Below are 21,974 nucleotides of genomic sequence, written 5' to 3'. Positions count from 1 at the left end.
GCCTCCCAAAGTGCTGGGATTACAGGCTTGAGCCACCGCGCCCGGCCTTGTTAGCACTTTTCATATGTTAACTAACTTATTTAATCCAAAGGATATCCTATGACATTGGTACCGATATTACCACTTTAACAGATGAGGATTGAGACACAGAAAGTAAAGTCATCTGTGCAAAGTCACATAGCTACTGAGTGACAGAGCCAGGACTTGAGCTCTGCAGTCTGGCTCCAGAGTCTTCTCTTAGCCACGTGCTTGCTATTCTGTCTGACAAAAAAGCCACAGGTCACTAGGGCTGATGTGACAGCAGTGATCCTGTTGCCCCCAGGAACTGGGGCTCTTGCTCTCTTTTTACCCTGCCATGTGCGGTTTCCAATTCTGCTTGTATTTACATGCAATGTTCTGGAATCCTAAAATGCCCAAGTTGGAAAAGACCCTTCAGTTTATTATGGAGCTCTGGATCTTCCGTTGGGAAATGTGTATGAGGAGTTGGGGTGGTTTTTGTCTCGATCCTTCCTTGTGGGTTTCACTTTTTTCCAACAACCCTGTTCTCATAAAGAAGGAGCTGCTGCCTAGGATGGATTAGAAGTCATGCTCATGAATAGGGAAAGGGCTCTCCTCCTTTGTGCATTGTTGTGAGGTTAGTCCTGGAGAAGAGTCTGCCTGAGCCTGTGACCCAGAGCAGTTCTCAAAGGAGACAGTTCCTTGGAGCATTGTTTATGGTCATAAGAGTTGGAGGCAACCTGGGTATATCCATCCCTGAGGGAATGGATAAAGTGTGATGGAAGCACACTATGCAGCAATGAACTAGAGGCATGTACAGGAACACGGACCTTAGAAATGTAACATGAAGCAAAAAGTCAAAGGAAGATCCTGAACTGGGTTTTACAGCCCAATATCATTTAACTAAATTAATTATATAATATTAAAATATAATATAAAACATAATGTAAAATATTAGGTAAAACAATTTAAACTTAATATGCAAATATATATTATAAAATATATAATATATAATTATTTTATATAGTTTATAATTATATTTCATATATGAAATTTATATTTCATATATATGAAATATAAATGAAATATAATTATATATAATATAATTATATTTTAATATAGCTTTGTCTATATTAAATAGATGTAAGTATATCTCTATAGATATCTACAGAGATTATAGATTGCTATAGATATACATAGCTATATCTGTATATAGATATCTAGATCTGTAGATCTATATATAAAATTTACTTACATATATTTTAAAATGTGTATATATACTTCCATATATAAGAACACAAATATCTATATATACTTACATACATAAAAAAACAGAAAAACCACTACATAGTAAATGTTTAAGTTAGGATACAATAAAAGAATAAAAGGAATAATAGGAATGCAAGAAAAATAATAAAAGGAATAATAGGAATAAAAGAAAAATGATATTTCCTGGAAGAGTTTTTTTTAATATGATTTCTCAGCTGGGCATGGTGGCTCACACCTGTAATCCTACCACTTTGGGAGGCAGAGGCAGGCAGATCACCTGAGGTCAGGAGTTTGAGACCAGCCTGGCCAACATGGTGAAACCCTGTCTCTACTGAAAATACAAAATTAGCCAGGTGTAGTGCCTCATGCCTGTGATCCCATCTACTTAGGAGGCTGAGGCAGGAGAATTGCTTGAACCTGGAAGGTAGAGGCTGCAGTGAGCTGAGATCGTGCCATTGCACTCCAGCCTGGGTGACAAGAGCAAAACTCTGTCTCAAAAATAAAATGTGATTTCTCAAATTGATCTTTATATGCTATCTAGATTTTTAGTTTCTGCAAGTTTAGTGTTGTTTTACAAAATCTTCTTTACTCTTTTTTGGTGATAAACGGCAGATGTAGTCAGTTGTGGCTCTTTTTTTTTCTAAGATACTGTGCATGTAAAATGACTATAAAAATTCTGCTTATTACAGAAATTTTGAAAAGTCCAATAAACCTTTAAGGAAATAAAATCCTTCATTCTTACCACCTGGGGAATAAATACTGTAAACCTTGCGATGTTTTGTCTTTCCTCTGTGCTTATATAAACATATAAATATTGTATGTACAGTAAGAAAGTATGCCATAAATACTTTTTCCCCTCTTTTCTCCTTAATACTGTGACATGCTTTTTTATGTCATTACAAGTTCCTAATAAATTTCATCTAAGATAGCTATATTGTGCCTACTGTGTGCCAGGCACTGTATTTAGCACTTTATGTATATTAACTGCAGCTGGCCTTCAAGTTGGATTTTTTTTTTTTTTTTTAGGTCATTCGTAGAGTCATAGCTTTTCTGATAAAGCACCCCACCCTTCTCAAGAGGGTTTTTTTTTTCCCCCAGCCTCCATGTTCATTTTAAAAATGGCTCTTCAAACAGGATGAGAATCCAAGAGTTGTTACATGTTATCTCGAGGAGGTTCAGTTATAGGTCTTAGTAACAATTCTTAGAAATGAAAAGGCTGGGGTCAGGCACAGTGGCTCACTCCTGTAATCCTAGCACTTTGTGAGGCTGAGGTGTGAGGATCACTTGAGTCCAGGAGTTTGAGACCAGCCTGGGAAACATGGCAAAAACTCATCTCTACAAAAATTACAAAAAATTGGCGTGGTTGTGTGCACCTGTAGTCTCAGCTACTTGGGAGGCTGAAGTGGGAGGATCATCTGGGCCTGGGAAGTCAAGGCTGCAGTGAGCCGAGATCATGCCACTGCACTCCAGCCTGGGCATCAGAGTGAGATCCTGTCTCAAAAAAAAAGAAAGAAAGAAAGGAAGAAGAAAAAGCTAGCTTGTGAATACATTTTGTCTGATGCCTGTGTCTTTGTAGCGCAAGGGATTGCAGTGAACATCTGTTTCCAGAATAGGGGTTGTAGGTCTGATGAGAAAAGCTGTCTGGTGGAGAACTCAAGGGCTTGACTGTTTCTGTGTGTGGCCTCGGACAGACATACACAGAGGCCTTTCTTGTTGGGCAAATACAGCGCTTCTTACTACTTCACCTCTCTGTGACAGGAAGGGGGAGTTAAACACGGGCTAGGAAGGACACATCACATAGCCTTTTCCTTCTTCGGGTTTCTGGAAGGCTGCTTATGTTTTCCTCACTTGCATCTCAGATGAGACAGATTCTCATTCCTGTTACTCAGTGGGAGGTTTCCATGAGAAGCTAACAGATAATCCTCTCCAAAGAGGTCTCGTGGCTAGATAAACTTGGGAAATGCTGGATAAACAAAGTTAAGCAGATTTACTTAATGCAGAATGTCTGTTAACTTCTCAAACCCTTTTGTGTTCTGTGATCTTTGCTAATCTCCAAGATGGGGATATCTAATGCATCATTTCCCAACCATATTTGTCTGTGGAACCCGACCCCCCCCTTTTTTTGAGTGTCCTGTAGGATTGATGTTTTGCAGAACCCATCTTGAGAAATACCGTCTTGTTGGAATTAAGTCCTAGAAGCACTCACAGGCTTGACTCATTTTCCTTTACATGCATACCTTCTCCTCTGAGTGGCAAGGCTGTGGGTCTGCCTTACCAGAACTTGGGAATTCCATCTTTAAAATAAACTGTGGGGGCTTTCTGATCCTAGCTGTTCTCCCTACATATGAGTGTAAGTGTGCTAGACAGCTCACTGAGCTGAAATCAAAGACATTTTCCAGGCCGTCTTCAGGGAGCTGAGTATAATTCATTGAACATGAGACCTGAAGTATCATTTTCTAAAACTGAGTGAACAAATACCAAGGAAGAGAAAGATATGTTGAACCTGATGGGACTAGTGTGAGAAATGGCCTGTCCAGTGTTGTAATGAGATCTTCAAGAACTTCCCTGGGACACATTTGTCCACCTGACACAGAGAGTAGAGGGGCAGGCCCTCGTTTCTTAACATCAGGTTAGCCTGGTCCTCACTTGGCGCTAAAGACCCCGTTGAAGACACTCGAATCTATCTTTCTCTCTCTATTTTTAGATAAGACCTCTGGACTTTCTTCACCTTTTGTTTTACAGAAGAGGATGTGGAGAACTTTGACGTGACCAACTTGTCCCAAGACATGCTGCGAAGCATTGAGGCTGACAGCTTTTGGTGCATGAGCAAGCTATTGGATGGAATCCAGGTGAGCTGCTTCTGCCCTTGTGGGAGCATCTAGGTCCAGGGGCTCCCAGCAGGCCTTTGGTTTCACTCTTGCTCTTCTGTATCAGGCAGGACCACCCACCCACCCACTATGGCTCCTCCTCCTTTTGGTCCCTCTCTATCCTTCTTCATTAGCTTTACAGCTTTCAAACAGCAATGGTGGGTCGGGCACAGTGGCTCACGCCTATAATCCCACCACTTTGGGAGGCCAAGACTGGAGGATCGCTTGAGCTCAGGAGTTCAAGACTAGCCTAGGCAACATAGAGAGACCTCATCTCTACAAAAAATTTTAAAATTAGCCAAGCGTGGTGGCGTGTGCCTGTAGTACCAGGTCCTCAGTGGGCTAAGGTGGGAGGATCCTTGAGCCTAGGAGGACAAAGCTGTAGTTAGCCATGATCACACCACTGCACTCCAGCCTGGGCGATAGAGTGAGACCCTATCTCAAAACAAAAACAAAAACAGAACAGTGATGGTGTCATGTCCCTTGGAGTCTGCAGAAATCTCCATGTTGCCTTGGCTTTGTCATTGAAATAGACTGCTCCTTTCTGCCCTGTACCCCAAGCATTTTGCTTCCACACTGCAGGGCTCCATTGGGCTTTCCCCCTACACTGTTGTTCTGTAGATTTCTTTGTTTCCCAGAACACTGTCACTGGCCATTGGTACTAGCTTTGGAAAACAGCCTGAACTTTTAAACGTGTTTCAGTGAATGTCAGGTGGTAGCACAAGTTAGAGTCCATGTTCATCCTGGGCTCTATGTCATTTGCAGGATAACTACACCTTTGCACAACCAGGGATCCAGAAGAAGGTGAAGGCACTGGAAGAGCTTGTCAGCCGGATTGATGGTAGGTTCAGAGGGAGAAGAGTTCTCTAGCAATAGCACGGTTGATTCTGATTTGAGCCGGTTGTACTTGTGGGTCCTCTCCTCAGCTGTCTTCCTAGCCATGACCCTTTCCAGTACACTCAGTGCTGCTGGCAGCACCAGCATCCTTCCACATCTCAGCAGGAAGGCAAAGTGAGAACTGTGCTGTTATCTCAAGTTCTTCTTTCCCCTTGGTTTCCTATCACCAGTCTCTATCGGTTCTCCTTCAGCAGCTCTCCTCAGTACACCCCTTCCCCATTTCCCCAGCCACAGCTCTGGTCCAGCTTCCTTCTCAGAGGACTTGCCTCCTCCATACTCTTCTCTTCCAAACTATCTGTCACACAACTGCATCTTTCTGCAGCTCTCTTCTGGCCACATCCCTCTTCTGCTCTGAAGCCTCCCATGACTCTCCATTGCCTTCAGCATCCAGTCTGTCGTCCGGCCTTGTCCTTCATGTTGTGATGTAACTCAGAACTCCTGGGCTTGACATGGAGTCTTCGGGCCTGGCTGATACCCGAGCAGGACTTTACACAGCTTCCCAGGACTTGTGTGGAGTGGGGAAACTGAGATGTGGCTCTTCCTAAGGCACATGTCTTTGAGGAACAGCCTTACAGGAATTCCTCAGCTTTAGCCTAGAGTTGTAGAATGTTAGAACGAAAGGACAACTCAGGAAGCTCTGCTGTTGACTGATGAAGAAACTGAGGCCCTGGGAGAGAAGTTGGTGGGATCTCTAACACTAGTTAAGTTGTAGTAGCCCCCATAGGACTCTGCCTGTCCTGACACCAGCTAACAAATGTTATTCCCAGGCTTTCCTACTCATTGGATTTTCTGCTTCACCCAAGCAAAGCCTTTCTTCCCTACCTGCTGTCCACCCCCACCCCCAACATTGTATTGTATATCTTTCTCTCTTCTTTCCTAGGTTCTCTTTTTTTTTTTGAGAGGGAGTCTGGCTCTGTCGCCCAGGCTGGAGTGCAGTGGCCGGATCTCAGCTCACTGCAAGCTCCGCCTCCCGGGTTTATGCCATTCTCCTGCCTCAGCCTCCCAAGTAGCTGGGACTACAGGCGCCAGCCACCTCGCCCGGCTAGCTTTTTGTATTTTTTTAGTAGAGACGGGGTTTCACCGTGTTAGCCAGGATGGTCTCGAACTCCTGACCTCGTGATCCGCCCGTCTCGGCCTCCCAAAGTGCTGGGATTATAGGCTTGAGCCACCGCGCCCGGCCCCAGGTTCTCTTTTCATGAAAACTTTCCTTGAGTTGTTCCACTCACTCTGTTTTTTGACTCAGCATTTCAATCTTCTGAACCCATTTGTTTATTCACAGTTACTTCCCATATGCCACATGTGGAATGTTTTTTTCCGCTGTGTCTTATCACTCTGGCCCAGCTATTAGCCCTCATGGTGGGGCCCCAGGTGCAGGTCTCTGACATCCCTCAACCGGAACCTATCCTAGCACAGGGTGTATGCTGCCCTCTTCTGGGGGATAAGCTGGCTGCCAGAGGCTGGTCATCAATCAGGTTCCAACAAGCAGATGCTGTGGTTTCTGCCACTGTCTGCCCTATCCTTATTTTTTCCGCCCTTACAAATACATGATACATAAAGGCATAGTACTTTGGAATAGTGGATTTTTAAGTGTATATATATCTTGGATGTTTCTTTGCATTGTAGAAGTAATACTTCCTCATTTAAAAAAATTTAAACAGGCTGGGGACGGTGATTCACACCTGTAATCCCAGCACTTTGGGAGGCCGAGGCAGGAGGATCACTTGAGCCTGGGAGTTCAAGACCAGCCTGGGCAACATGGTGAGACCCCTTCTCTACAAAAAATTTAAAAAGTAGCTGGGCATGGTGGCACACGACTGTAGTCCCAGCTACTCAGGAGGCTGAGATGGAAGGATCTCTCGAGCCCAGGAGGTCGAGGCTACAGTGAGCCAAGGTCGCACCACTGTACTCCAGCCAGGGTGATAAGGTAGGAATCCTTCCTCTCCTTAAATTCTTCTCCCCAGAAATAACTGTTGTTTTTTGAGATGGAGTCTTGCTCTGTCGCCCAGGCTGGAGTGCAGCGGTGAAATCTTGGCTCGTTACAGCCTGGACCTCCTGGCTCAAAGGATCTTCCCACCTCAGCCTCCCGAGTTGCTGGAACTATAGGTGTGCACCACGATGCCTGGCTAATTTTTGTATTTTTAGTAGAGTCAGGCTTTTGCCATGTTGCCCAACCTGGTCTTGAGCTCCTGGGCTCAACAATCCGCCCACCTCAGCCTCCCAAAGTGCTGGGATTACAGGCGTGAGCCACGGCACCTGGCCATAACCATTGTTAATAGTTCTTCTTTTAAGAATTGTTTGAAATATTTACCATGTGCCAGGTGCCATTGTAAGCACTTTACTTGTGTTTTCTTGTTTATTTTCCCTGAAACCCTCTGAGGTGTGAGTGATTATTCCTGTTTTATAGGTTAGGAAACTGAGGACGGTAATTTAGAAAACAGTCCCACTAAGCGTTATTTGGAGAGCTGTCATGTAGAACAGCAGTCAGGTTTATTTGGGCTTACCTGAGAACACCACACCAACACCAAGGGGTGGGAGTGAGGAGGCAGCTGGTTTTGTTGAATATGGTGAAGCGCTTTCTGGTGAATCACTTCATACATCAGTGGAAGAGGCTGCCCTTGAGTGGAGTTTGTGAGCCCCTTTCGCTGGCAGTTTTCACATCCCTGCTGGCTAGCCATCTGGTGGGGATGCTGAAGAGGAGTTCCTTGCCAGTAGGAGGGTGGCCAGGGTGACCTCCATGGTTCTTTTCCATTCTGGCTCCTTCTTTGATGAGTACTAAGGTGGAGCAGCCAAGTGAACCTCATATCCTCTGCTTTGTGGCCAGAGCGGCCCCGCGAACGAAGTGGGGCTCCTAGAACATCGCTGTGGGATATTAAAATAGTTCTGTCTGCTGGGCTGAGTTAACCATGCAGTGTTGCCGTGAGATGATGGAATCAAACATAAAGGACAGTCACATGCTGTCTGCCCCCTCTGTGTCTGCTTACCCATGGGAGGGGGCAGTAAGAAGTGAGGGCTGCTGTTTTGGCTCCTGTGGCCCTGTCAGGGTCCAGTCCCCTAGGATGATGATCCCCAATGATGCTTCCTGTTTCAGAGCAGGTACATAATCACTTCAGGAGGTACGAGGTAGAATACCTGCAGTTTGCCTTCCGCTGGATGAACAACCTGCTTATGCGGGAGCTTCCTCTTCGCTGCACCATCCGCCTGTGGGACACATATCAGGTAGGAGGGATTCCCTGGCCTCTCTGTGCCAGGCTGTCCCTGAGGTGTCCAGCTCCCTGCCAAGTTGTAGAGTGTAGCTGCTTAGAAGTTTCCCCTTCTCCTCTTTTCTACTTCCATGTCTGCTTTAGCCTCAGGGCAGGGCCTTTGCTAAGCCTCTTCACAACTCATCTCCCCAACCGTGAAGGAGTTTCCCTCCTCCCAGTAGGAATGGAACTGAGAAGACCAGAGCTGAATCCTTGTCAGGGCTGGAAGACCTAACTCTTATTTTTTTGCTTCCCAGTCTGAACCAGAAGGGTTCTCCCACTTTCATCTCTATGTGTGTGCAGCCTTCTTGATCAAGTGGAGGAAAGAGATCTTGGATGAGGAGGACTTTCAGGTGAGTGGCCAAGAGGTTAGTGTGGGTAGGGAATGAACATTAGAATGGGAGTTAGCCCCTCAGTGGGCAGCGCAGACAGAAGGTGCCACAGCAGGTACCTGGCTAGGAGTAGGAAGGGAGAAGGGGTGCTCCGAAGGGGTCGTCCCTCTTAGTTGGCAGGAAGTCACTGGAGCCCAGGGTTCTTCAGTGTGAGAAGGGTCTTTGTGCCAGAATGGCTGCAGAGTGACTGGGCAGGCCTGAGAGATCTTTCAGTCATTCATTGACAAGCATTTATTGAATGCTTGCCACATGCCAGCACTGTCAAAGACAAAGGCTATATTAGGAAGTGAAACAGAGAGAGGTCTCTGTTCTCATAAAGTTTATATATTCTGATAGTTGTGGGGAGACATACAGTAAACATCATAGTAAATAGTAAATTAAAAAGAATGTAAAGGTGCTAAGAAATAATCTTTTTTTGGCCGGGCGCGGTGGCTCAAGCCTGTAATCCCAGCACTTTGGGAGGCCGAGACGGGCGGATCACGTGGTCAAGAGATCGAGACCATCCTGGCTAACACGGTGAAACCCCGTCTCTACTAAAAAATACAAAAAACTAGCCAGGCGAGGTGGTGGGTGCCTGTAGTCCCAGCTACTCCGGAGGCTGAGGCAGGAGAATGGCGTAAACCCGGGAGGCGGAGCTTGCAGTGAGCTGAGATCCGGCCACTGTACTCCAGCCTGGGCAACAGAGCCAGACTCCGTCTCAAAAAAAAAAGAAATAATCTTTTTTTAAAAAGTAGAGCAGGGTAAAGGTTTTATTAGGTGATAGAGAAGAGACAGGTTGCAATTTCGAATAAAGTAGTCTCGATAGGTTCACTGAGAAGGTGACGTCTGAGGAAAGACCTGGGGAAGGTGAAGGAGCAAACCACCTGGACATCTGCAGGAAGAGTGTCTAGGCAGAGGAAACAGCCAGTGCAAGGGCCTCAGGCAGCAGCATGCCTGAGCCGTGGAAGGAATCATGGCGGTCACTGGTGTGGCCTGGAGCAGAGTGATCCAAGCGAAGAGTCGGAAGAGGTGAGGTCAGAAGAGTCACAGGGACCCAGATCACAGAGGACTTTGTAGCCGCTGTAAGAACTTTGACTTTTACTCTGAGTGGAAGAGGAGCTCTAAGAGAGCCATGAGCAGAAGAGAGTGACACAATCTGACTTATGTTTCAATAGGGCCATGCTGGCTTCTATGTAGACTGTAGGTGTGGGCAAGAGTGGAAATAGAGACCACCCAGGATGCTACTGTAGTCCTCCAGATGAGACATGAAGGTGGTGGGACTTGGATGGTGACGGTGGAGGTGTAAGAAGTGGCCAGATTTTGGATCTATTTAGTAAATAGAGCCAACAACATTTCCTGATGAATTGGGTGTAGAGTACAACAGAAAGGGGTGAGTCTGGATGGCTTTATAGTTTATGGAGAAGGCTACAGTGGGGACAGCAAGAGTCCAGCTCCGGGCATATTGGATTTGAAGTGCCATTAGACGTCTAAATAGAGATGCAGACTAGGCAAATATATCTTGAGTTTGGAGTTTGAAAGAGAGATCTGGACTGGACCTATACATTTAGGAGCCTTTGCCTAGACGCTACTTAAAGCCAACACACTGGATGAGATCCCTGAGGAAGGAAGGATGGACAGAGAAGGGGACCAGGGCCCCAGCCCTGACACACTCTTACGTGACTACATGAAGAGGTCAGGGAGCAGAGGAGGCTGAGAGGAGATGACCAGCAAGAGTACAGCTTCTAGGAACCCCTTCACAGTCCCTATGTAGAAAACTCAAGAAGGGCCTGTGTTAGGTGGTGGGTGGGCTAGGAGCTGTTCCAGGGTCAGGGAAATAAGGATTGAGGAGAGAGATTGTCGGGCTCTCCAGAGAGAATCATTGGGGTTGGGGGTGGGGGATGTGTTGCTTTTATGCTTTGCATGTTTCTGAACTGAGAGTTTTTTTGGTTTGTTTGTTTTTAATAGGCATATACTTATTTTAAAAGCAGTGGGAAAGGCCAGAGAAAGTTGAATGCTTTTATAAGTTCTAACTATAACGTAGATGTTCTGAAGATCAGCAGTGTCTCCATGTGATCCCTGAGTATTACCACTCTGTGATTGGTGTTAGGCGGCAAAAGAACAGAAGACTATTTAGTAGATAGATGGAAAGACAGGACCCAGCTTGCCCAAGTAAGGGCTTTGGAAGAAAAAGGAGAGCGGATGCGTTGATTTCTGTGAGTAGATGCTAGCCATGGTGCCGAGGCTTCGGGCTACTGATTAAGAACCATGGCTTCTGCCAGTGAGCAGCATGTGTGGCATTCTAGGATAAATGAGGACAAGGGGGGCTGGAATGGCTGTATGCCGGGATGAGCTATCCATTTTGATAATGTGGTTGAGGTGGAGCCGGATAATAAGAGCATGAAGTTTAATTTAGTTATCATGAGCCAGGCACAGAGCTTTGCCATATGTGATAAAAGTGCTTCCCAGATCAGCTCAGGGAGGTGCAGACGATTCCTGGAACGGCTTTTAGCAGTTCACAATATCGGCAGAACAGAGGACAATGCTCTGTGACTTTACAGCTATGTTAATCCTAGAGATGTTCTTTACTGTGTAGCATTTTCAATTATCTGGTAGGTCTGAGGTCTTTTGGCAATACCCAACAGAACAGCATTGGGACTATTGTCTGCTGCTCTATTAACACCTTGATTAATCCTGTTCGTGGAGGAGTCTCACGTCTTTCTTTCAGACAAAGTAGAATGGGCGATTAAACTGGGTAAGGTGAAAAGTTCCTCCTACCTCCATAGTTCTAAAATTCTATGAATGATAAAAGAAGAAAATGTGCCTGGGTGTTAGGCTAGACAGGCAGTGCCCTTTAGGAGACAGAATCATGGCAGAGGTGTGAGGAACAAGGGCACAAAGCATTGTGTAAGGTTGACCTGTTGGGTGTGACTTTCGCAGAGAAAGTAGGCACGTGTATCCTAACTGCTGAAGGGCTGCTTGTGGTGAAATCACTGTGAAGGAAGCTCTGTAGATGAATACAGGCATTGTAAAAAACCAAACATGCCCAGACTGGAAGAGAAGTTTTAGGGCTAAAAGCCACCTTAAGTGACTCAAAGAAAAACCAGGTGAAGTGGTTACAGAAATAAAAGTGGTAGCTGCAGCAGTTTTAGCAGACCAGCAAACTGGTTACACTTAAAGAACAGGGAAAACGAGCCAGATATAAGGGAAGCCAGTAAGGGGTTCAGAGAGGAAGCAGATAGCTTCCTGTCAAGGTTGGGGACTACACACAATAGTACAGTGATTAAATCATGGTCTTTGGAGCCAGACTGCCTGGGGTGAGATCCCAACTCTCCCACTTTCCTAAACATGCAGCTGTAAGTAAGTAACTTGTTTCTCTGTGCCTCCATTTTCTTATCTATAAATGGGGCAATAGGACCTGCCTCCTTGGGCTATGATGAGATTAAAGTAACAAATACATGTGAGGCAGTTAGAATAGTGTACTTGATACATAGTCCTCCAAACAGTGAGCTTATTATCGTTGATATTAATACTACCTTTAGTGTATTCATGAGTCCTGGAAGCAATGAGGCAAACTTTAAAAACCCACTTTTCTAATTAAGTGGTTTTTAACATAATGAGTAAACCATACAAGGTTCATACTGGGGGAAACTGCTGACCTGGATGAGGAAACTGGGATGAAGAGGAGGCATCAGAGAACACAGGGGCAAAGGGCTGGGTCCCAGCTGCGGCCAAACCCCCCAGCAGCAAGGGTGCGTGCTTCTCCCTGGCCAAGCAGTTGTCTGGGGCCACTGCCTGGCAGAGGGACCAAAAACCGACAAAGGAGATAACACTGAGAGGTTTCCTTCCTGAGACCGCTGGACAAAGCCTGAGGCACATTTGCACACAGGACTCTGGGAGCAGAACGGCTGGATCCTCCAGGGCCCATGGGTGGCTTGAAATGAGAGCTGTCAGCAGAGCTGGGCCAAAGCCTCTCGTGGTAGGAGGGGACTCTCAACAATTCCTGCCCTCAGCCTGGGCTAGTGTAATAGAATCGTAATAATAATGTTAGGTTGAATCATATGCAGTTGTTTTTGTAGATCAGAATGATTGAATATTGGCAGTTTTGTGAGGCTCAATCTAATAGCAGCTAAATTTTAGCACTTTTTTTTTTTTTTTGAGACAGAGTCTCGCTCTGTCGTCCAGGCTGGAGTGCAGTGGCCAGATCTCAGCTCACTGCAAGCTCCACCTCCCGCGTTTATGCCATTCTCCTGCCTCAGCCTCCCGAGTAGCTGGGACTACAGGTGCTCGCCACCTCACCCGGCTAGTTTTTTGTATTTTTTAGTAGAGACGGGGTTTCAGCGGGTTATCCAGGATGGTCTTGATCTCCTGACCTCGTGATCCGCCTGTCTCAGCCTCCCAAAGTGCTGGGATTACAGGGTTGAGCCACCGCACCCGGCCTTTTTTTTTTTTTTTAAAGTAACTAGGCCGTGGTCACCCGAGTGAGTGGTAGAGGACTGGAATCCACTCTCTGAACCACTGTGCTTTGCTGCCTGTCAGTCCCAGGCCTGCCAGGTGCTTCCTGGAGCTCTTGAGCTAAACTCACATGGTGGCTGTTCCCAGGCAAGGATCTGCTTATGTTTCCACCTCAAGATTTCTTCTTCCCCATGTATCCCCCTACATTGGAGATTGCTAGCAGGCTTTCTTCTCACAAAGAAACATTTAGCAACAACAACAGAAACCTATTGTTTTAAAACTGAAAAAGAATTCCTCCCAGGGTCTTCCTTGTGACCTCCTCCTATTCTGGCTCCTGGGTTTTTCTCCTTCCACTGCCAGAAAGATCCGTGATCTCCTGCTGACCTTTCATGCTCTCCCTCCAAGTGGCCTGAAATCACCTCGCACGCATCCCTGGGGGAAGCAGAGGCTCTGATGCTCCAGGGCGGACTGCAGCAGGGAGTCCACAGGGCTGGTGCAGGTTATGGGTGAAGAGCATCTCTGGGCCTATCTGTGGAGCCGTAGAGCCCTGCCTGGGCCCTGGTGGAGCTCTCAGGCTTCAGTCAGATCAGTGGCTGGCGAGGCCGTGTTGACTGGGGAGGAGCAAGAGTCCCTGAGACACAGGAAGTGTTCTCTGTTTTCATCTGGGTGGTGGTTAATTGGGTGTGTACTTATGTAAAAATCATCAACCTGCACGCTTAAGATTTATGTCATGAGTCTACCCTCAAAAGGTTGGAAGGAAAGTAAATGGTGGAGACAATGTAAGAGCGCTCAAATCTACCTACAAATAGACAAATAGATGTTTTCTACCCATTTTGATGTGGGTCATTTTTACATAATCACAATTCATTACCACAATGTACAGTTATGTACTACTAAGGAAGTGAATGGAGCTTCTGTTACCCAGCGGGGAGCCTGACGAGGACTGTATCTGCCCAGAGGACAGGGCCATCTGGGCTAGCAATAGGAGGCCTGTCAGGGCCTCCTGTTTCCACTCTGATCCTAGAAAAAGGAAGTAAGAGGCCAGGCATGGTGGCTCATGCCTGTAATCCCAGCACTTTGGGAGGAGGCCACGGCAGGCAGATCACCTGAGGTCAGGAGTTTAAGACCAGCCTGGCCAACATGGTGAAACTCCATCTCTACTAAAAATACAAAATTTGCCAGGCGTGATAGCACACACCTGTAATCCCAGCTACTTGGGAGGCTGAGGCAGGAGAATCGCTTTAATCCGGGAGGCGGAGATTACAGTGAGCCAAGATCGCGCCAGTGCACTCCAGCCAGGGCAGCAAAGTGAGACTCTGTCTCAAAAAAAGAAAAAGAAAAAGGAAGTAAGCAAAGGGAACTTTTGAGGGAATACGACTGGAGCCTGTGAGTGCTGAGAGGCCTGCTATCCCCACAGGTGGTTGTAATAAAAACATGTTTTTATTCCCAACAGCCATTGGCAGAATATGCCATCAAGGCAGGTTGCAGATGTCAGACTTGGGGAAGACTTCCCAAAGCAGATTAATGTCAGACCTCGGGACAGGAACTGGTTGAGTGAGTTCTGTGATGAGGAAAGGCATGACGGGGGGCTTCCCTGTGGTCACTGCAGCACACATAATTACAACCCAAAACCAAGGGGTTACAACAGGGAGCAGGGGAACACCTCCAAAAATCAAAAATTCACTGCACGTGTAGATGAGCATAAGCTGTGCCCAGTTGTGGGCACTTAGATGAGCAGCAGGCAGAAAATCTGTACAGTATTAAGCAACCCATAGGAGGCCTGAAAACCGACTCTAGGATAATAGTTCTATGAAGAGTGTCTGCCTGAGTCAGAGGGGACAGGTGCCTGAGCAAATACCTGGTCACTCTATTCTAAAAAGTCATCTCGGGAAAGCAGCAGCAGCGAAGCCCAAAACATGGAAGCCCAGGAGTATGTCGGCCAGCACCAGCAAGGCCTCAGAGGGCTCAGGACGGAATTTGAGAAGCACCATGCAGGGCACTCTAAGGACTAATAATCAACATTTCTTTAAATACATAAAAAGAGGCCAGGTGCAGTGGCTCATGCCTGTAATCCCAGCACTTTGGGAGACTGAGACAGGAGGATCACTTGAGCCTAGGAGTTCAAGACCACCCTGGGCAACATAGAGAAATATTTAAAAATTAGTCAGGCATGGTGGCACACACCTGTAGTCCCAGCTACTTAGGAAGGTTGGGTGGATCATCTGAGCCAGGGAGGTCGAGGGTGCAATGAGCCATCCGTGGACAACAGAGTGAATCTCGAGTGAGTGAGTGAGTGACTGAGTGAGTGAGTGAGTGAAATGACAAGGAAGTCAGCTGGAAGAAACCACTGGAGAGATTCCCACTCTGAAGGTTTCTTTTGTAGGAGACAGGTCAGGGTTATTAAATAGTGCTAAGCCCGTAGAATGTTCCAGACCTCAATAATAAACTAAATGTAAATAAATCCCTGGAACCAGATGGCATCCACCCACCACTTCTGCAAGAACTCAAGGGTGCGATTGTGCAACACTGCCCAAATGGGGGCCCTGTCTTTACAGACATTTGGTGAATTGCCAGTTTGAATCCTGCACACAAGAGTTCGGAGGGAACCCTGGGAACTGAAGATCTTTCTGCCCAAAACAAGCTGGTGTGAGAAAGGGCACAATTCCTAGACATATGAACAAAAACAAGCCATTGAGGGAAACTACACAGCTTTCTTTGAGAGGAAACTTTGTCAAATGCCTAGATTCAGGAAGAGCCAATGAATAAAAGTTTGACTGTCAACAAGCTTATATGGCAGGGACATGTTTTTGAAAAGTTGTATTGGGACCAGAGGAAATGTTTTGCCTCCTCACTGATTCTCAAAATAGAAGAGGTTGGTTTTAAAGTATTTGACTAGAAAGGTATTTTTACATGCTTGAATACACTTTACATTTGCAAAAAATGTTCCAGTACTGCAAAGTGATTCTATATACAGTATCTTATTTAGTAGCACATATTTAATGTTCTTTTGTTGCTCATCATTATACATCCTGTCTTTGGTTGTGCCAGCCCTTATTGCAGAGTAAAATTAGTCAACTCTTAGTCACCAGCTGGGTCACACTGGTGGCTGGGAAAGACCAAGAAGAGGCAGAGGAAGAAGTGGCACTGATAATAAAAATCCATTCAAGAATTTAGCTGTGACACATCTGCAGCCGGTTCACACCTCTCAGCTGTAAGACAAACGGGATACTTTATAAGGACTGTGGCCTATTATGCACCAAAATCCTTACTAAGATTGTCTGGGTGAGCTGCCTGCTGGGTCCAGTGATACATTAGTAAACAAAGAAGTTGAAATAGAAGGCTAACATATGCTTTGGATTGCTTGGCAGTGTGACACCAATATGGCATCAAGCCTTACTATGAGTCCAAGGACTTAATGACTAAATAAAAGTAATAATCAACAACAAAAAAAGTGAATGCTTCTAGATTTCCTTCAAACAGCCTCTTTTATGACTTCTCTTCTTTTTGTTCCTTCTACTTTATGCCTTACTTCTCATGCCAGGGCAGGCAGTATATAGTCTAATGATTATAAGCACATGTCCAGATTGTCTAGACTCAAATCCCTGGCCAGCACGACCCTGTGACCCTAGGCAAGTTCCTGAACCTCTGTGCCTCAATTTCCTCATCTGTAAAATGGAGGTAATAATATGTATCTCATAGAGTAGATGTAGAATTAAACGAACTAGTACAAAGTACACGTGAAACATTTAGAGCCCCATACGTAATAAGTGCTCAATAAATAATAACTGCCATTATACTGATTATCTTTGGTGTTCGTCTTCCTCCTCAATTATTCTGCCACCTTTATTGGACAGTCTTTAGTGGAATTTTCCTATACCTTTCCCTTTTCAAAGTCTCTGCTTATTACCCACTATCCCTTTACCTTTGGCCTCTTATCTAATTTTTTTTTTTTTCCACCGGTCACATATGGCTCAAAGTCCTTCTCTGCCATATTACCTTTTCCTGTGTGGATTTTCAGCAGATAACTATGCTTGGCCCTTTTCTGCTGTTTCAGCCATTTACAGCTGTTTTCTACAAAAGGTGTTTGCTCCCTTTCTATTAATTGGGAATCTCTTTCTGATGCTTGCCCTACAAGCTTTCTCCTCCTCCTGACTGTAGTATCTCATCTGAGTGCATGTCATACTTAAGTGCTCCCATTAACTGGCTTTGTAACAAATCTTCAGTTGTTCCCTGCCCTGGTAGTGTCTCTTCTCTGCCCCTAGATAAAAGCTCCTGATTTGTGATTAGCACCTTCATCCCCCAGCCATAATTATTGTTTCTCCTTTTTTTTTTTTTTTTTTTTTTTTTTGAGATGGAGCCTCACTGTGTCATATAGGCTGGAGTGCAGTGATGCAATCTTGGCTCACTGCAATCTCCGTCTCCTGGGTTCAAGCAATTCTCCTGCCTCAGCCTCCCATGTAGCTGGGACTACAGGTGCACGCCATGACGCCCAGCTAATTTTTTGTATTTCAGTAGAGACGGGGTTTCACCATGTTGCCCAGGCTAGTCATGAACTCCTAAGCTCAGGCAATCCACCCACCTCGGCCTCCCAAAGTGAGTTTCTACTTTTTAATCCATTGGGCAGGATTTCCCATTGTTGCAGCATGAGGACAGCAGGCGGTAGACGTAGTAGGGTAGGGGCTAGAGGTGGGGATGTGGCAGTTTTAGGCATAGCCACCAGGTGGCAGAGTGGTTCCTTACGGCTAAGCGTCACTTCCCTTGGGGGAAGTGGGGATGTTCACTTGTCCAGGGGTGGAATTATTTGGAAGCTTTTGAGAGGTTTCTGTTCAGACTGGAAGAATTGGAAATTATAGGTAGATCTCATCTCAACAAAGAGTATTCTTGGCCAGGTGTGGTGGCTCACGCCTGTAATCCCAGCACTTTTGGGAGGCTGAGGCAGGCAGATCACGAGGTCAGGAGATCGAGACCATCCTGGCCAACACGGTGAAACCCCGTCTCCACTAAAAATGCAAAAATTAGCGAGGTGCGGTGGTGCACACCTGTAATCTCAGCTACTCGGGAGGCTGAGGCAGGAGAATCGCTCGAACCTGGGAGTTGGAGGTTGCAGTGAGCCAAGATCGCCACTGCACTCCAGCATGGCAACAGAGCGAGACTCTGCCTTTAAAAAAAAAAAAAAGTATTCTCTTCTAGAGAGCTATGTCCTTTGTTGGCTGTTCTTGTTTGTTATCAGTTATGCAAGTGTATGTAATCATCATAGAAAAATTTAGAAAATTCCAGTAAGAAATCTTAGGCTGGTCGTGTGGCTCATGCCTGTAATCCCAGCACTTTGGGAGGCCGAGGCGGGCAGATCAAGAGGTCAGGAGATTGAGACCATCCTGGCTAACACGGTAAAATCCCGTCTCTACTAAAAATTAAAAAAAAATTAGCTGGGCGTGGTGGCTCGTGCCTGTAGTCCCAGCTACTCATGAGGCTGAGGCAGTAGAATCACTTGAACCCGGGAGGCGGAGGTGGTGGTGAGCCAAGATCGTGCCACTGCACTCCAGCCTGGGCGACAGAGCGAGACTACGTCTCAAAAAATAAGAAAAAGAAATCTTACCACACAGAGGTGAATAACACAAATTTAAAAAAAAATTTTGGGTCGGGCACGGTGGCTCAAGCCTGTAATCTAGCCGGGCGAGGTGGCGGGCACCTGTAGTCCCAGCTACTTGGGAGGCTGAGGCAGGAGAATGGCGTAAACCCAGGAGGTGGAGCTTACAGTGAGCCGAGATCCGGCCACTACTCTCCAGCCTGGGCGACAGAGCCAGACTCCGTCTCAAAAAAAAAAAAACAAAAATTTTTTTGATTATATGCATTTTATTTTATGTATTAATATTTAAAACCATTATTCTGAGGAGATGGATGGGGTTCACCAGACAGCCCAAGAGTCTAAGGTACAGAAAAGACTGAGAGCATTATAAAGAGAGCCTGCCTAACTTAGGATAGAAGTTGCCTACCTGAGGAGAATGTTAGCAAAAAGAGGCAACGCCTTTTCCAGTTGTTGTGGGATAGGGGCACGTTGCGGGAAGGAGGTAGGAAGCAGGAGAGATGAGTCAAAGGGATCACAGGCCAGGGAGTTCATGGTGGCGTGGGAGTGGGGGCATGTATTATAGTCCAAGGTCAACATTTAAAAAAATAAGTTGAGATAGAAATGATGGTTCTCTTTCAAAGAAAACAAACAAAAAAAACTTTGAGGCAGACAGGACTGAGGCCAGGATAGAACCAAGAGAGAATTACTCCTGTGAGAGGGAGTATTCCAAAGATGTTCTGATCCGCTAAAGGCAGAGTTTTTAAAAGCAGAGCATCTGCTGGGTTGAGTGAATATCAATAACTGGTTGAATAACTGGTCTGGTTGAGTGAATTTCTGTAACCATGTGACTGGAGGGATTTGCCTGGAGGGTTGGAGAAAGCAGATGCCAGCAACCATGGAGGGGAGAGTGAGGACCTTGGGATGTGCAGTCCTCGGGCCGTTCACCACCATAGTGACTTACGGCTTTGAGTACTGTTCTCAGGCTTGGGGATCAAAGGGAAGACATTAGCATTAGCAAAGTTTGCTGTTTTTAATGAGAGTAGTGCTGGTAGAGATATAGGGAAATGGGCATTTGTCTGGAATATATTTTCTGGTTGAATGTTGAATCCTTTAAAATGTTTGTGGCAGGCCAGGGGCAGCGGCTCACACCTGTAATCCCAGCACTTTGGGAGGCTAAGGCGGGTGGATCACTTGAGGTCAGGAGTTTGAGACCAACCTGGCCAACATGGTAAAACCCCATCTCTACTAAAAATAGAAAAATTAGCCAGGCGTGGTGGCGCACACCTGTAATCCCAGCTACTCGGGAGGCTGAGGCAGGAGAGGCAGAGGTTGCAGTGAACTGAGATCGTGCCACTGCCTTCCAGCCTAGGCAACAGAGCAACACTCTGTCTCTAAATTAATTAATTAATTAATTAAAGTTTATGCCCTTTGAAATAGTAATTTCATTTCTAGGAATTTGGCTTAGGGAAATAATCCACGATAAGACTTTGTGCATAAAGATGTTCATTATAATTTTTTATAGTGAAAAACCAGAAATAATTAAATGCTCAAAACAGGAGGATGTAAATTATGGTCTCTCTTACATCATGGAAAATTCTTTGGTTATTGAAAATATCTACAAGGAATTTTTAATATTAGAGGAAATGCTTATGGTAAATGCTGAATAGAGAAAATTATATAGAGAAAATATTTCAAGTATGTAAAATGCATAGGAAAAGGACTGGAAGGAAATACGCCAAAATGTCTTAAAATGGCTTCCTCTTGATTGTGAGGTTATGGGTAATTTATTTTCTGGGTTTTTTTACTTATTAGTAAACAAAATTTCCACAGAGTAGCTTCACCCAGGCTGGAGTGCAATGGTGCGATCTCGGCTCACTGCAACCTCCGCCTCCCAGATTGAAGCAATTCTCCTGCCTCAGCCTCCCAAGTAGCTGGGACTACAGGCGGCCACCACAATGCCTGGCTAATTTTTGTATTTTTAGTAGAGATGGGGTTTCACCATGTTGGCCAGGCTGGTCTCGAACTCCTGACCTCAAGTGATTGGCCCACTTTGGCCTCCCAAAGCTCTGGGATTACAGGCATGAGCCACTGTGCCCAGCCTAGAGTGGTTATTACTCAAAAGAAAGTTATTTCATAACACAATAATATACAAAGATTTTATTTTAAAAGATACATAAGTATAATGAGAGAAAAGTGAAAGGCTTCCCTCCCAAATGGTAACCACTGTGAACAGTTTCCCACTTCTCTAAAATGTTTATATGTACATGTACATACACAAATATATTGTTGTGTTTTTTCTTTTACCAAAGTGGGATCATACTGTAAATATTTTTCTGCAACTGCCTTTTCTATTCTTTCCAAAATGTCTTCTATGTCTTCCCATATTGATACATGTAGACTGGCTTCACTTGTTTCAAGTGCTGCCTTGCATCTCATGATGTGGATAATCCATGGTTTATCTCACCATTCCCATACTGGCAGATGCTTTTCTAGTATCCTTTTTCACTATTTGAAGCAATGATGCAGTGAATACCTTTGTACACACAATAGTGTGACTATTTCCCTAGGATAGAGAGTTAGAAGGAGAGTTGCTGGATCAAAGACCATGTGCATTTCTTATTTTGATAGATATGGTATGTATTTAAGATGATATAAACTTGTCTACTGTAACCACGACCTCAAAATAACAGTGACTTAAAACAAGATGATTGTTTATTTCCCTTCAACTAACAGTCTAAGTGTAAGCAGTCCAGGGCTAACATTATGGTTTTGGAGTGTCAGGGACTCTGATTTCTTTTGTCTTATTATTCTGCCATCTTCAACACATGCTTTAATTTTATGGTCTAAGATGAACACTTCTCCTCCTCCATTCATATCCATTTTCTAGGAAGGAGAGAAGTTTAGAGCAAAACCTGAAACTTACACCTATCATTTTTGTTCATATCCAGAATTGGCCAGAACCTAATGGTGTTGGCCACACATAGCAGTGATGTGCCTTGGGCAGCTTTATGCCCAGCTACACTTCTAGTACTAAAAGAGGAAATCTTGTAAAGGATGCACAAGACCTTTCCACTGAGCACTGCAGGATGCTGCTGGAGTATTCAGATCAGCTAGGAGCAGGGTTTGTAAGTCATCACAGTGTGAGTGGCCACTGGCATTAGTGCGTTAGCTAGTCACATGGATAGTCTGTTTTCCCATTTGGCTGTTCGCCTTCTTTCTTACTGATTTGTAGGCATTCCTTATGGATTGCACATATTAACCTTTTATCTTCTATAAATGTTATAAATATTTTGTCCGTTTCTTTTTTTTTTTTTTT

At 45.2% G+C, this 21,974-nt stretch overlaps 1 protein-coding gene across 1 annotated transcript in view; it reads left to right on the top strand.

Moving 5' to 3' along the window:
* Positions 1-21,974, top strand: part of TBC1D22B (TBC1 domain family, member 22B) — a 75,063-nt gene that overhangs the window by 50,217 nt on the left and 2,872 nt on the right. The window contains exons 9-12 of the mRNA XM_011944567.1: positions 4,009-4,115; positions 4,899-4,974; positions 8,119-8,246; positions 8,527-8,622. Coding sequence (XP_011799957.1) covers positions 4,009-4,115; positions 4,899-4,974; positions 8,119-8,246; positions 8,527-8,622 — 407 coding nt within the window. The remainder of the gene's footprint in view (positions 1-4,008; positions 4,116-4,898; positions 4,975-8,118; positions 8,247-8,526; positions 8,623-21,974) is intronic.

Source organism: Colobus angolensis, unplaced genomic scaffold (genome assembly GCF_000951035.1).
Source record: "Colobus angolensis palliatus isolate OR3802 unplaced genomic scaffold, Cang.pa_1.0 Scaffold105, whole genome shotgun sequence".
NCBI lineage: Eukaryota > Metazoa > Chordata > Mammalia > Primates > Cercopithecidae > Colobus > Colobus angolensis.
This window is presented reverse-complemented; position numbering and strand designations above follow the sequence as displayed.